This window comes from Sus scrofa, chromosome 4, assembly GCF_054392235.1.
Source record: "Sus scrofa isolate SSC_HxYL_T2T_F1_AM1 chromosome 4, Sscrofa_HxYL_maternal_Yorkshire_Landrace_v2.0, whole genome shotgun sequence".
Taxonomy (NCBI): domain Eukaryota; kingdom Metazoa; phylum Chordata; class Mammalia; order Artiodactyla; family Suidae; genus Sus; species Sus scrofa.
The window spans coordinates 94785428-94798399 of NC_139386.1; the positions used below are offsets into that span (position 1 = coordinate 94785428).

The 12972-nt window shown below is 42.7% G+C and overlaps 1 protein-coding gene across 4 annotated transcripts in view; it reads left to right on the plus strand.

Annotated features, from left to right (window-relative positions):
• COPA (COPI coat complex subunit alpha) overlaps nucleotides 1–12035 on the plus strand; it is a 48735-nt gene extending 36700 nt beyond the window's left edge. For 2 of the 4 annotated variants that reach the window (XM_001928697.7, XM_001928707.7), the window contains exons 18-33: nucleotides 1431–1593; nucleotides 1691–1837; nucleotides 3110–3299; nucleotides 3419–3514; nucleotides 4876–4964; nucleotides 5157–5280; nucleotides 6158–6247; nucleotides 6425–6534; nucleotides 6956–7033; nucleotides 7196–7264; nucleotides 8460–8596; nucleotides 8871–9057; nucleotides 9160–9270; nucleotides 9587–9748; nucleotides 10388–10582; nucleotides 11389–12035. In XM_001928697.7, coding sequence (XP_001928732.2) covers nucleotides 1431–1593; nucleotides 1691–1837; nucleotides 3110–3299; nucleotides 3419–3514; nucleotides 4876–4964; nucleotides 5157–5280; nucleotides 6158–6247; nucleotides 6425–6534; nucleotides 6956–7033; nucleotides 7196–7264; nucleotides 8460–8596; nucleotides 8871–9057; nucleotides 9160–9270; nucleotides 9587–9748; nucleotides 10388–10582; nucleotides 11389–11448 — 2008 coding nt within the window. In that variant the 3' untranslated portion in view covers nucleotides 11449–12035. Of the gene's footprint in view, nucleotides 1–1430; nucleotides 1594–1690; nucleotides 2014–2833; nucleotides 3300–3418; nucleotides 3515–4875; nucleotides 4965–5156; nucleotides 5281–6157; nucleotides 6248–6424; nucleotides 6535–6955; nucleotides 7034–7195; nucleotides 7265–8459; nucleotides 8597–8870; nucleotides 9058–9159; nucleotides 9271–9586; nucleotides 9749–10387; nucleotides 10583–11388 lie in introns of those variants that run through there. The other 2 variants (XR_014843969.1, XR_014843970.1) reach the window with 2 other exon arrangements.
• The last annotated feature ends 937 nt before the right edge of the window (nucleotides 12036–12972 follow it).

A 12972-nucleotide genomic window follows, 5' to 3' on the forward strand; every position in this document is an offset into this window, starting at 1 on the left:
TATATTTCGATTAGAATATTGCATCTGTGTATGTATGTAATTGAGGTTGGCCTATCATTTCCCCTTCTCTTTCTGTCCTTGTCAGGTTTTGGTACCAAGGTTGTGCTAATTTCATAAAATAACCAAAATAATATACTTTATTCTTCTGTTCTCTCAGTGAGTTCATTTAAGATTGGAATTAATTCTTTCTTGAATTTTAGGAAAAATTTGCCAGTGGAGCCATCCAGTCCTGGGGCTTATAGGAGGATTTAAAAATCTGATTCAAAGAATTTTATGTAATAATTCTGGGACTGTAGGGGCTTTCTATGTATTTCCTTTTAGTCAATTTTGGTAAATTTTACTTTTCTGGGAATTTGGTCATTTAAAAAATTATGCTCATCCTCATTCTGCAGGATCTGAAGTGATATCCCCTTTTTCATTCCTATTATTGCCATTTTCTGTTTCCTAATTAGTCTCATGAGAGGTTTATCAGTTCTACCCAGCTTTTGCCCTTATTGAACTTCTCTATGGTATTTTTGTTTTCTATTTCTTAACTTCTACTCTTGGCTTTGTTATTTCCTTATAAGTACATTCTTTGTTAGAACTTTTAAGAATAATAAAATTTTTGAGATGGATGCTTATTTTTAGTATTTTCCCTAACATTAAGCATATAGCACTCATTAATTTTCAGCATTTTTTCTCATATAGTATATGCATTTAATGCTATAAATTATCCATCAAATATTGTGTTAGCTATATCCATAAGTTTTAATTTATAAACTTTTAATTTTCATTCGGCTTAAAATATTATGTGCTTTGCATCATTTCGTTGTATGTCAGAAGTTTTCACATCTCCCTTTCTTCCATTTTCAGTTGTAGCTTATGAGGAGGGATTTAACTGTTCGTAGTAACCTAGTGATTATATAGCAGAACTTAAGATTTAACTTTATGGTCCAGTTCTGATAACTATGTTAGATCCTAGAGTACTAGCTTATAAAGAAATATCATACCATCTGCCCCATTTTTTCCCACTTGATACGAGAAAATAAGTAAATTTGTCATTTAGCTCTCTTCTTTTTTGAATCACTTCCCATCATTGTTCAAAGGGTACATGACAGAAGGGTACTGAGACGATCAAAGGCTGTGACCTAGGCTCACTTCATTTCTTTTTTTTTTTCTTTCTGTTTAGGGCTGCACGTGTGACATATGAAAGTTCCCAGGCTAGGTGTTGAATCAGAGCTGCAGCTGCTGGCCTACGCCACAACCACAGCAAGGCAGGATCCTTTAATCTACTGAGTGAGGCCAGGGATCAAACCCACATCGTCACTGATGCTAGTTGGATTCTTAACCCACTGAGCCACAGTGGGAACTTTAGGCTTGTTTCATTTCTTTACAGGCTGGATTTACCACCTCACTTGCTAAAAGTTATGCTCTCTACCTCTAATTCTTAGGGACTACGGGATCATCCGAACGCTGGATTTACCTATCTATGTCACACGGGTGAAGGGCAACAATGTATATTGCCTAGACAGGGAATGTCGTCCTCGGGTGCTCACCATTGATCCTACTGAGTTCAAGTTCAAGCTGGCCCTGATCAACAGAAAATACGATGAGGTATGAAACAAGGAAGCCTACTAGGAGTATTGAGAGGGGCAGCATTCCTTTTTTCCTATAAGTGATCTCTGTTTCCTGCCCCACCCCAAACGTCTAGGTACTGCACATGGTGAGGAATGCCAAACTAGTAGGCCAGTCTATCATTGCTTATCTCCAGAAGAAGGGATACCCTGAAGTGGCACTGCATTTCGTGAAGGATGAGAAAACTCGCTTTAGTCTGGCACTGGAGTGTGGAAACATTGAGGTGAGAGAAGTGTGGTTATAAGCCCTGTAGCATTATAGAGAAGGTGAGAGGGTTAGGGTAGCATGGGGAAGACATTATTCTGGGCTTGCTTCTTTGGCCAGTATAATGAAATTTAAGGTTTTTGTTTTTGTTTTTGTCTTTATAGGTCCACACCTACTGCATATGGATGTTCCCAGGCTAGGGGTCCAGTTGGAGCTGTAGCCACTGGCCTACACCACAGCCACAGCAATGCAGGAACTGAGCCGCGTCTGCTACCTACACCACAGCTGACGGCAATGTCGGATCCTTAACCCACTGAGCAAGGCCAGGGATCAAACCCGCATCCTCTTGGATGCTAGTCAGGTTTGTTAACTGATGAGCCATGACAGGAACTCTGAAATTTAAGATGTTTTAGTTGTTAGATTCTTCTTATTGCTATTTGCCCATCTCTGCTTCTGCCACAACATTTCTACTGTTGTCATTTTGAGTTAGTCTGAATTCAGTAACTTTCAGAACACAAGAAAGAGAGCAAGGAATTTGAAAAAAATCTGCCAACTGGCTGCTTAGATGAAGGAGTATTTATTAAATGTTGAGGCCTAGAGTCTACAGGCATTGTTTTTATTTTTAAATGGGGAGAATTCTTAGGAAAATTGACTTTCCAGTGCCGAACTTCTCGCTTTTGTTATTTCTTCTAAGGAGCCCCAGTGGGTCTGCAAACCTAAAAAATAGGAAATATGGTAGCTAAGCAAGAATTACCTCTATGGCATCAGCAACTGCTAGAAGATGACTTTGTTGTAAGTTTCTGAGAAGGAGGATAAAGTGATGTGATTCTTCTATCCCTGGATCCAAAGGGATTCTGTTTGTTAATGGAATTTTCAATAGAATTAGACTGAAAGTAAAGCTAGGAGTAGTGCAAATATAAAGAGTTCCTTGGGTGGGAGTTCTCACTGTGGCTCAGTGGTAATGAACCCAACTAGTATCCACGAGGTCACAAGTTCTATCCCTGGTTTCGCTCAGTGGGTTAGGGATCCGACATTGCCATGAGCTGTGGTGTAGGTCACAGATGTGGCTTGAATCTGGTATTGCTGTGGCTGTGGCATAGGCTGGAAGCTACAACTCCAATTTGACCCCTAACCTGGAAATTTCCATGTGCCACTAGTGTGGCACTAAAAAGCAAAAAAAAAAGGAGGTCCTAGGGAAATTTATCTGGAGACAGACATTTTGACTGTAGTCCTTGGTTTTGAGTCACAGTAACCTCCAACCTGTTACCTCTGATCCTGGGGGATTCTTTAGATTGCTCTGGAAGCAGCCAAAGCACTGGATGACAAGAACTGCTGGGAAAAGCTGGGAGAAGTGGCCTTACTACAGGGGAACCACCAGATTGTGGAAATGTGTTATCAGCGCACCAAAAACTTTGACAAACTATCCTTCTTATACCTTATCACTGGCAACCTAGAGAAACTTCGAAAGATGATGAAGATTGGTGAGACCCCAGAAACTAGGATGGGAAGAGAGGTCCTTGGGGGAAGGAGGAAGGCAAATAGAGGCAGGAGAGAACTTAAGGGAAGGCCTAATTCGGTGTCTCTTATTGACTTGGTGCAGCTGAGATCCGAAAGGACATGAGTGGTCATTATCAGAATGCCCTCTACCTAGGAGATGTGTCAGAGCGAGTGCGGATCCTGAAAAACTGTGGGCAGAGTAAGTATGCAGGACTCACTTCCTTTGGGATCTTAAGAAGTATTTTCTCTTCATGATGAGTTATTCATGTATAGTGGTGAGGGGTTTCCCTTCATATCATTTTTTCAGAAGAGACAGCATGCTTCTACCATGCTCAGAAAACTTTGTTCAAAGCCAAATGGAGGGACAGCCAGAAAATACAGTGTGTCTGGGCACTCTTAAGAAAATAGATAATATCATGGGGCAAAGAGGTTTAAAAGTTCCTGGAGCAAATACCATAGTAAATGTAGTTGGTTGAATGCCATTAGAATTTTATCCTTTTACTTCAAGTCTGGACGTTTCTCACTTTTATTTACTTATTTTATATTTAAGGGACTTTAGAAAAAATTTTTTGATCTTATTTTATGGCTACACTCACAGCATATGGAAGTTCCCAGGTGAAGAACTGAATCTGAGCCACAGCTGCAGCAACACCAGATTCTTTTAACCTACTGCACTGGGCCTGGGATTGAACTCGCTCCTTCACAGTGGACCAAGCTGCTACAGTTGGATTCTTAACCCATAGCACCAGAGTGGGAGCTCCAAGGGACCTTTTTTTGAGCACCCACTGTATACCAAGCATTATACTAGCACTTGAGATGCAGTAGGGAATAAAAAGTGAAAGATGTGGTTTGGACTAAGGTGCTAGCAGTGAACAGGTGTACAATGGTCAGATTCGACATATATTTTAAAGGTAGAACCAACATAATTTGTTGGGATGGTGGTTGTGGGATGTGAAAGAGTCAGGGATGAGTCCAAAGTTCTTGCTAACATTGCTGATAGATATTAAGAATAAGCAGTTGTTTCAGTTATTTGTTGCTGTATAACAAATACCCAAAACTTGGTAGTTTCAAATAGCAGACATTGATTATCTCAGTTTGCAGCATGATTTAGCTGCGCGCCTCTGGCTCAGTGTCTCTCCTAAGGCTGCAATCAAGGTGTTGGCCAAGGCTGTAGATATCTCAGGGTTTAAGTGGAGTTGGATCCACTCCTACATTAACTATGTGGCTGTGGTTAGTCCTTGAGTCCTTACTGGCTGTTGGCTGAGAGACATCAGTTTTCTGCTACGTAGACTTTTCCTTAGAGCAGTTTAGAGTATGGCATCTGGCTTCCCTTAGAGCAAGTGAGGGCACCCAGGATGGAAGCTGCAGTCTTTGTATCCTAATCTCAGAAATGACATTCCCTCACTTCTCCCACATACTGTTCATTAGAGGCAGTCATTAAGTCCAGCCCACACCTCAGGGAAGGGGTCACGCAAGGACTTGAGTACCTGGAGGCAGACATCAGGACCTCAGTATTCACTTGGAAATGTACCCATACCACAAGGTCTGTTTTCTCCACAGAGTCACTGGCCTATCTCACAGCTGCAACTCATGGCTTAGATGAAGAAGCTGAAAACCTGAAAGAGACATTTGACCCAGAGAAGGAGACAGTGAGTCTTTACATGAGCATCTCTGATTACAGGATTAACTCTGAGGTCTTGGGACCCATTTAAACCCCTACAGATGTCACTCTCCCACCCATTACCAGGATAGGCAAAGAAACAAATGAGATCAAAGGAACCTCCATAACCTTCCCTCCATGATTCCTTAGAGCTGTTTGCTTTTAATCTTCTACCTTTCAGATCCCGGACATTGATCCTAATGCCAAGCTGCTTCAGCCACCTGCACCAATCATGCCGCTGGACACCAACTGGCCCTTACTGACTGTGTCTAAAGGGTTCTTTGAAGGCTCCATTGCCAGCAAGGGTAAGTGCCCACTTCTCCTGTAGCATTTTTTTTGTGTGCTTGTTTTGTGAAAACCTGTCCTAGAGAGTACCATTAGTTCTTCTGTTCTTTTCGTCTGTCCTTTTTTCTCTGTGACACCGCATGGAGCACTGAAATGCCAATCAGAATTATGTTCCAGTCTTTTAAAAACTAAATAAAAGCATTATGAGATCATTAAAATGTGGAAAATAGGAGAGAAAAAAAGAAAGATGTCTCTTATTCCATGCCTCTAACAACCACTGTTAACATTGTGGTGTATTTTCTTAGGTTTTATCATGCATGTAGTCATATGGCTCCATTCTGTATTTTATCAGTCCTGACTTATAACCCTAAGGAACAGTCTCAGCTACCTCAAATTCTGTCCTGTCAGTATACTTGCTACCACTCCTACCCTTAAGCTCCTCCTGTTTTCTTGGATATGTCTCCTAGTTCATTTCTCCCAACTAAGAACCTAAATAGACCCTTTGGCATTTTGTGCCCAGCCCTCCTTTTTCCTCTGTCTCCTCTCATCTAGCCTTTATCCTCATGCCCTGTCCACACTGTAGTGGCGGTAACTTAGCAAAGATCTCAGCAAGAAATTCTAAGAGTTGGTACCAAATGCTGTTTAGCAAAAAGTTGTTTAAGAGGCAGTTTTGGTAGTAGGCAGGCCAGTTGTTTTCATATCTCTTCTCTTCCCCCTCACTGTGAAACCTTCTATAAATAGCATAACACATATACCTCAAAAATAAATAATAAACTAAAACAGCAAGTGGACAAAACCTTGGCACCTACTTGTTTAAGGATGCAACTTGCATGCGGAGGAGGCCATATCTCAGACTTAGCTGGCTATGACCAGCTCCTTTGTTCCTTCCCTCTATAGGAAAGGGAGGAGCACTGGCTGCTGACATTGACATTGACACTGTTGGCACTGAGGGCTGGGGAGAGGATGCAGAGCTGCAGCTGGATGAAGGTAAGAAGCCATTCTAGGATTGTTCTGGGCAGGTGGGCTCCCTGGATTGGGACTTAGTTGTGGGGCAGCTCTGCAGGGTTCTAGACCATAGGACCAACAAGGATCTCAACATTTTTGCTTTCTTATCAAAATCATGTCACTCCACAAATCTATTTTGAGCCTGGATTTTCTTTACAGATGGGTTTGTGGAGGCTACAGAAGGCTTGGGGGATGATGCTCTTGGCAAGGGACAAGAGGAAGGAGGTGGCTGGGATGTGGAAGAAGATCTGGAGCTCCCTCCTGAGCTGGTATGTGGAATTCTCACCTTTGTAAGCTTCTCCATTTCTCCCTGTGGAAGCCTGTGGCCTATTCCCGCCCCCACCCCACCCCCCTGCCCCTGTCCTAAGGTCCTCAAAAGAGGATGGCGCGGAGGTCCTAGGCCCTCCTAGTCTGATACTTATCTCCCACTTGAAAGGAAGAAGATAAATAGGGTTATACCAGTAGCAGCTTATGAAAAGGCAGCAAGCTTTTTTTTTCCCCTAAATTGAAGCTTTTGGTATATATCATTTTGTTATTACTGAAGCTTCTCCTGTTTTGAGGGTTTTCTTCCACAACCACCACCCCTCTTCCCCAGCAGAGGCTAGGAATAAGGTAAAGGTTGTTTTTAGATTTATCAGGATAAAGTGCTTGAATGACTTTAAAATAACTCCCTTTTTGTTTTTCTGCTAGGATATACCCCCTGGGGCAGCCGGTGGGGCTGAGGACGGGTTCTTTGTGCCCCCCACCAAGGGAACCAGCCCAACTCAGGTAAGCAGGAAAACAGCCCTGTAGGGATGTGTTTCTGAGCTGGCTATACTTAATTAACATATATGGAATATTGACACTCTTCTATTTTACATGTAGAGTAGGAATGTTTGGGAAGAGAAAGGGCAAAATTTCACTTGTCTTGGGTTTTCTGTTTCCTGTTAGATCTGGTGCAATAACTCTCAGCTTCCAGTTGATCACATCCTGGCAGGCTCTTTTGAAACAGCCATGCGGGTAAGTCTTAAAGTAATTTTGGCTTTCGATGAGTGTGCTTTGCCCAGAGTCCCAAGGGGATGGTTGACTCATCTTAACCAAATGGAAATTATTGTATCCACAAGGGCAAGGGTGTATGTTTATTCATGGAAGTCCTTGGTTTTGCCTAAGGAAACTTGCGTCATAAGGCCTTCCTCTTACCTGCTTGCTTTCTTTTTTGGCCACCCTATGGCATATAGAGTTCCCGGGCCAGGGATCAGATCCAAGCCACAGTGGCCATAGTTGTGACCTATGCTGCAGCTGAAGCAACGCCAGATCCTTAACCCACTCTGCAGGACCAGGGATCAAACCTGTGTGTTGGCGCTCCCGAGAGGCCATGTACCCCATTGCACCACAGTGAGAACTCCTCTCTTACCTGCTTTCCATTTGGCTTAGTATTTTCTCTATATGTATCTTTTTTTTTTTTTTTTTTTTTTGTCTTTTTAGGGCCTCACTTGCGACATATGGAGATTTCCAGGCTAGGGTTCGAATCAGAGCTGTAGCTGCTGGCCTACACCACAGTCACAGCAATGCCAGATCTGAGCCGTGTCTGCAACCTACACCACAGCTCATAGCAATGCCAGATCCTTAACCCACTGAGTGAGGCCAGGGATCAAATCCGAGTCCTCATGGATGCTAGTCAGATTCATTTCCACTGAGCCATGATGGGAACTCATGATTGGGTTTAGTAATCTTTTAAGATAAATTCTTCCAGCCACCTTCCACCCATGTATAGGCTGCTTTCTGGCTCACATCAGAAAGTGAAAGTCTGCACCCCTTCATGTTCAAGTATATTGTTTTGAACACTAATAATAACAACCACAACTGCAACAACCACTAACATTCAGTGTTGACTAGGTGCCAGGCACTATCATAAATGCTTTATAGGTATTATTAAAAGAGGTAGATCCTATAATTAAATATAATTTAATGGTGAGGAAACTAGTACTGGGAACATAAGTACCTTGCCCAAGGTCAACTAGTTTTTAAGTAGCAGGGCAATGGGCAGTGAGGCTCTACTGTACAGCACATGAACTGTGTGTGACTGGGCCACTTAGCGGTACAACAGAAATTCAAGAAACATTGTAAATAAGCTATACTTTAATTTAAAAATAATTTTTTAAAAAAGTAGCAGGGCAGAAAGAAACATAAGGATTTCTTTCCTCTTGTATTCCAGCTCCTTCATGATCAAGTAGGGGTAACCCAGTTTGGCCCCTATAAGCAACTGTTCCTGCAGACCTATGCCCGAGGCCGTACCACCTATCAGGCACTGCCCTGTTTGCCCTCCATGTATGGCTACCCTAATCGCAATTGGTAAGATTCCTTGCTCCTGGCTTCTGTCTCTTTCAGCTTAGGTAGATATTTCAGATGGTAGCCTCACACAGTCAAAACTGTCTCTGAGCTGAGGTTTCCTAGTAGGAAAAGATCTTGGGCGTGCCATTCTGTAAGGTTTGGTTTACACCTGCTGCATCCTTTTCCCTAGCTTTTTTCATAGTAGGGTGTTGTGATCATGTTGCCAGAAAAGGAAATCGAGTCCTGGTAGGCTTCTGATCATCCTGTCTTCTTCCTACCTTTTTTCTCTTTCCAGGAAGGATGCAGGGCTGAAGAATGGTGTACCAGCTGTGGGCCTGAAGCTTAATGACCTCATCCAACGGTTGCAGCTGTGCTACCAGCTTACCACAGTTGGCAAGTTTGAGGAGGCTGTGGAAAAATTCCGTTCCATTTTACTTAGTGTGCCGCTTCTTGTTGTGGACAATAAACAGGAGATTGCAGAGGTAAGAGCATTCTAGTTTCTTGTCATGGTGCTGGGCACTCCCGCTCCCACCCCTCCCTTTCTTGCCTCTGTACCCTGACCTTCTTTTGTCCCCTCTCTCCAGGCCCAGCAGCTCATCACCATTTGCCGTGAGTACATTGTGGGTTTGTCCATGGAGATAGAAAGGAAGAAATTGCCCAAAGAGAGTCTAGAACAGCAGAAGCGCATCTGTGAGGTAAGACCTCTGGGCCTCTGAGTAGTATAGAACCATCCTCCCCTTTACCCTCTGTTAGGTCTGAACTCTTTAGGTCTCAGTCTGGGGAGTAAGGGAAATTTGGGCCCATTTCTGTGAGGAGAGGATGGTATTTTTCCTCCCTTCTTCCTCATCCCATCATTGCGCCACAGCTAGGAGGCAGAAAGCTTTTCTGCTTTATGGCTAGTCCTGTTTTTATTTAGTTGTTTTGTTCTGTTCTGTTTTCAGTGCTCATGTGACAGGTTATAAAAGATCTAGCCCAGCTTAGCATCAGCCTGTTCCTCTTTCTGTCCACCAGATGGCAGCCTATTTCACCCACTCCAACCTGCAGCCAGTGCACATGATTCTGGTGTTGCGTACAGCACTCAACCTCTTCTTCAAGCTCAAGAACTTTAAGACTGCTGCCACCTTTGCTCGGCGCCTGTTGGAACTAGGGCCCAAGCCAGAGGTGGCTCAACAGGTAGATGGGTACTCCTTTAGTGAGCATTGGGGAACAAATCTTCTCTTACATGGAGGGAGCTGAAGACCAAGGTCCTTACCTCTGGAACAAAGCACTGTATAACAATCTTCTGCAAAAAGAGCCAACAGAATGCCATCCTCTGTTTATTTCTGTCTTGGGTGCCTCCTTTTATTCCTGGAAACTGAACTAATAACTTACTCAGGGCACCACTGTGAGAGTGACCTGCAACCTAGAATAGCTCCACTGTACCCCAGTCTTGTCCTTAAACTCTGTATACCCCATTACCACCACCGTTAATTTCCATATATAGGTCCCATTGCTTGTGTTCTCCAAAAGCGTTCTATTTGGGCAATGAAAGCCAGTTTTAACCCTTTCAGGCCTAACCCAAGAATTCCCAGACTTGGTGTACAAGTATGGATCTATATCCATGGAGCCATTTTGGGGTGTAGAAGGAGAAAGCTTGATACAACAGGAATGGCAATTGTTACACCTTAACCTGTGACCTGTAGTGAGGACATGTTTTCTATTCACTCAGTGCAATTGCATCAAAGAAACTACTGAACCATGGTGATGTGATCACTTGAGTTGTGGTGTACAGCTTTCAGTCCTCTTAAATAAATTATTCCTTCCCTCCCTTAGACCCGCAAAATCCTGTCTGCCTGTGAGAAGAACCCCACAGATGCCTACCAGCTCAATTACGACATGCACAACCCTTTTGACATCTGTGCTGCATCTTATCGGCCCATCTACCGTGGAAAGCCAGTGGAGAAATGTCCCCTCAGTGGGGCCTGCTATTCCCCTGAGTTCAAGGGTCAAATCTGCAGGGTCACCACAGTAAGTACTGTTTTTGAGAAATGCATCTAGAATTTGGGGGAAGGGGAAAGAGGAACTAGCATGTTGGTCCTTTTTGTCTCCTGTATTTTCTCCACATTCTTTGAGGCAGTGACACTGGAGAAAGGTAGGGAGTTCCCATCTTGGCGCAGCAGAAACAGTCCAACTAGGAACCATGAGGTTTCAGGTTCGATCACTGGCCTCACTCAGTGGGTTAAGGATCTGGCCTTACCATGAGCTGTGGTTGTAGGTCGCAGACATGGCTCAGATCTGGCGTTGCTGTGGCTCTGGTGTAGCCTGGCAGCTGTAGCTCCAATTCAATACCTAGCCCAGGAACTTCTATATGCCATAGATGCCACCCTAAAAAGCAAAAAAAAAAAAGAAAGAAAGAAAGAAAAAGAGCTCTTTCCCATTGCTTTATTTTTCTTCTTTTTTGCTTTTTAGGGCCACACCAACAACATATGGATATTCCCAGGTTAGGGGTCAAATCGGAGCTACAGCTGCCAGCCTGTACCACAACCACAGTAACTTGGGATCCATATCTTCAACCTACACCACAGCTCACAGCAATTCCAGATCCCTGACCCACTGAGCAAGGCCAGGGATTGAACCCGTATTCTCATGGATAACTAGTTGGATTCATTTCTGCTGTGTCACAACGGGAACTCCATCCCCCCTGCATTTTAGGCATCAGTAACAAACAATAGGAAAGTGCTCCACTGTGCTCATTGAAGAGTAGAGGGAATAGGCTTTTCTAAGTTCTCACCCTCACAAATCCCTAACTTTTTCCCTTGTTTCTTTTTCCACAGGTGACAGAGATTGGCAAAGATGTGATTGGTTTAAGGATCAGTCCTCTGCAGTTTCGCTAACAAAAGTTTCCCTTTTGTGTGTGTAGGGTCAGTCACCATGTTTGCTCCCAGAGAGTTAGTCTTTCTAACCTCCTAACTCCCTCTCATTCAACCACCCTTCATGGTATTGACATTTAGCTCTCCCTGCCCTAAAACCTAGTGTCCTTTTTTCTTTTCTATGGCTAATCAGAATGTCTAAACTTGACCTTTTTTATTTTTTTTTATTTTTTATTTTTTTTTTTTGGGCCTCTGAGGATTTCTCATTTTCTCAAGGTGATTACAATTGTGGTCTCAATTAGCCTTGCCTTCCCAGCTTAGCTCTTTCAAGGAACACATGAACATTTGTGTAGTGAAGTCCTTCAGTATTTATCTCTTCCCCTCCCACCAGCTCTGTGTACTTTTTGTTAGGAATAAGAAATGTCATAAATAAGATAGTGCTTAGCCATCTCCTTTTTCCTTGGGCATTTAAACTCCTAGGCAGTTATCTTCTGTGTGCCAAGAAACTGTTCGGTTTTCTAGAAATGCACATCACTTTTTATCGATTTGTTCTTTACAACCATTGTTCTTGTATTTTGTTTCTCACACAAAATAAATTTCTGTGAGAGTTTTGTGGCTTGCCATTTGTTTTCTGGACACTTCCATGTTCCTACTTAACGCCACGTAGCTGCCACACCAAAGCAGATATCATTCCCTCAGTAATTATTTTTAATTACAAAAGTAATAAATACCCATTTTTAAAGTACGTATTTTTCACAGGGTATATAGTAAACTGCTGTGAGAATGGTAGAAAGCAGGTAGTTCCCCTAATTTGTTGTTGACCGTGTTCCATCTATTGCTAATTATAGCCAGTATTCATTGAGCATCTTCCATGTAGCTGATACTGTTCTAGATGTTTTACATGCTATATATATATATAGTTATATATAACTAGTAATACATTGTATATAGTACAATGGCAATACAGTAGTTTGCTTTTTGTGTACTAAATTTTTTTTTTTAAATTTTTTTTTTTGACTGTGCTCATGGCATGCAGAAGTTCCCAGGCCAGGGATCAAACCCAAGCCACAGCAGCAAGTCAGGCCACAGCAGTGACAACACTGGATCCTTAACTTTCTGCACCATGGTAGAACTCCTGTCATGTACTAAGATTAACTTTCTGACCTACTATTCCTATGATTAAAATATATACTTTCCATTTTAAATTTGTTTTCAATAAACAGTACATCCAAGAGTTCCCATTGTGGCTCAATGAAAATGAATCTGACTAGTATCCTTGAGGATGCAGTTTCAATCCCTGGCCTCACTCAGTGGTTATGGATGGGCATTGCTGTGAGCTTCGGAGTAGGTCACCGACATGCCTCGGATCTGGCGTTGCTGTGGCTGTGTCATAGGCCAGAGTTGTAGCTCCAATTTGACTCCTAGCCTGGGAACTTCCATATGCTGCAGGCGTGGCTGTAAAAAGACAAAAAAACCCAAAACAAAACAACACATTCGTATAGTTCAGACATCAGTAAATGTAAAAAGCTATTCTGTAATATTTTTTCC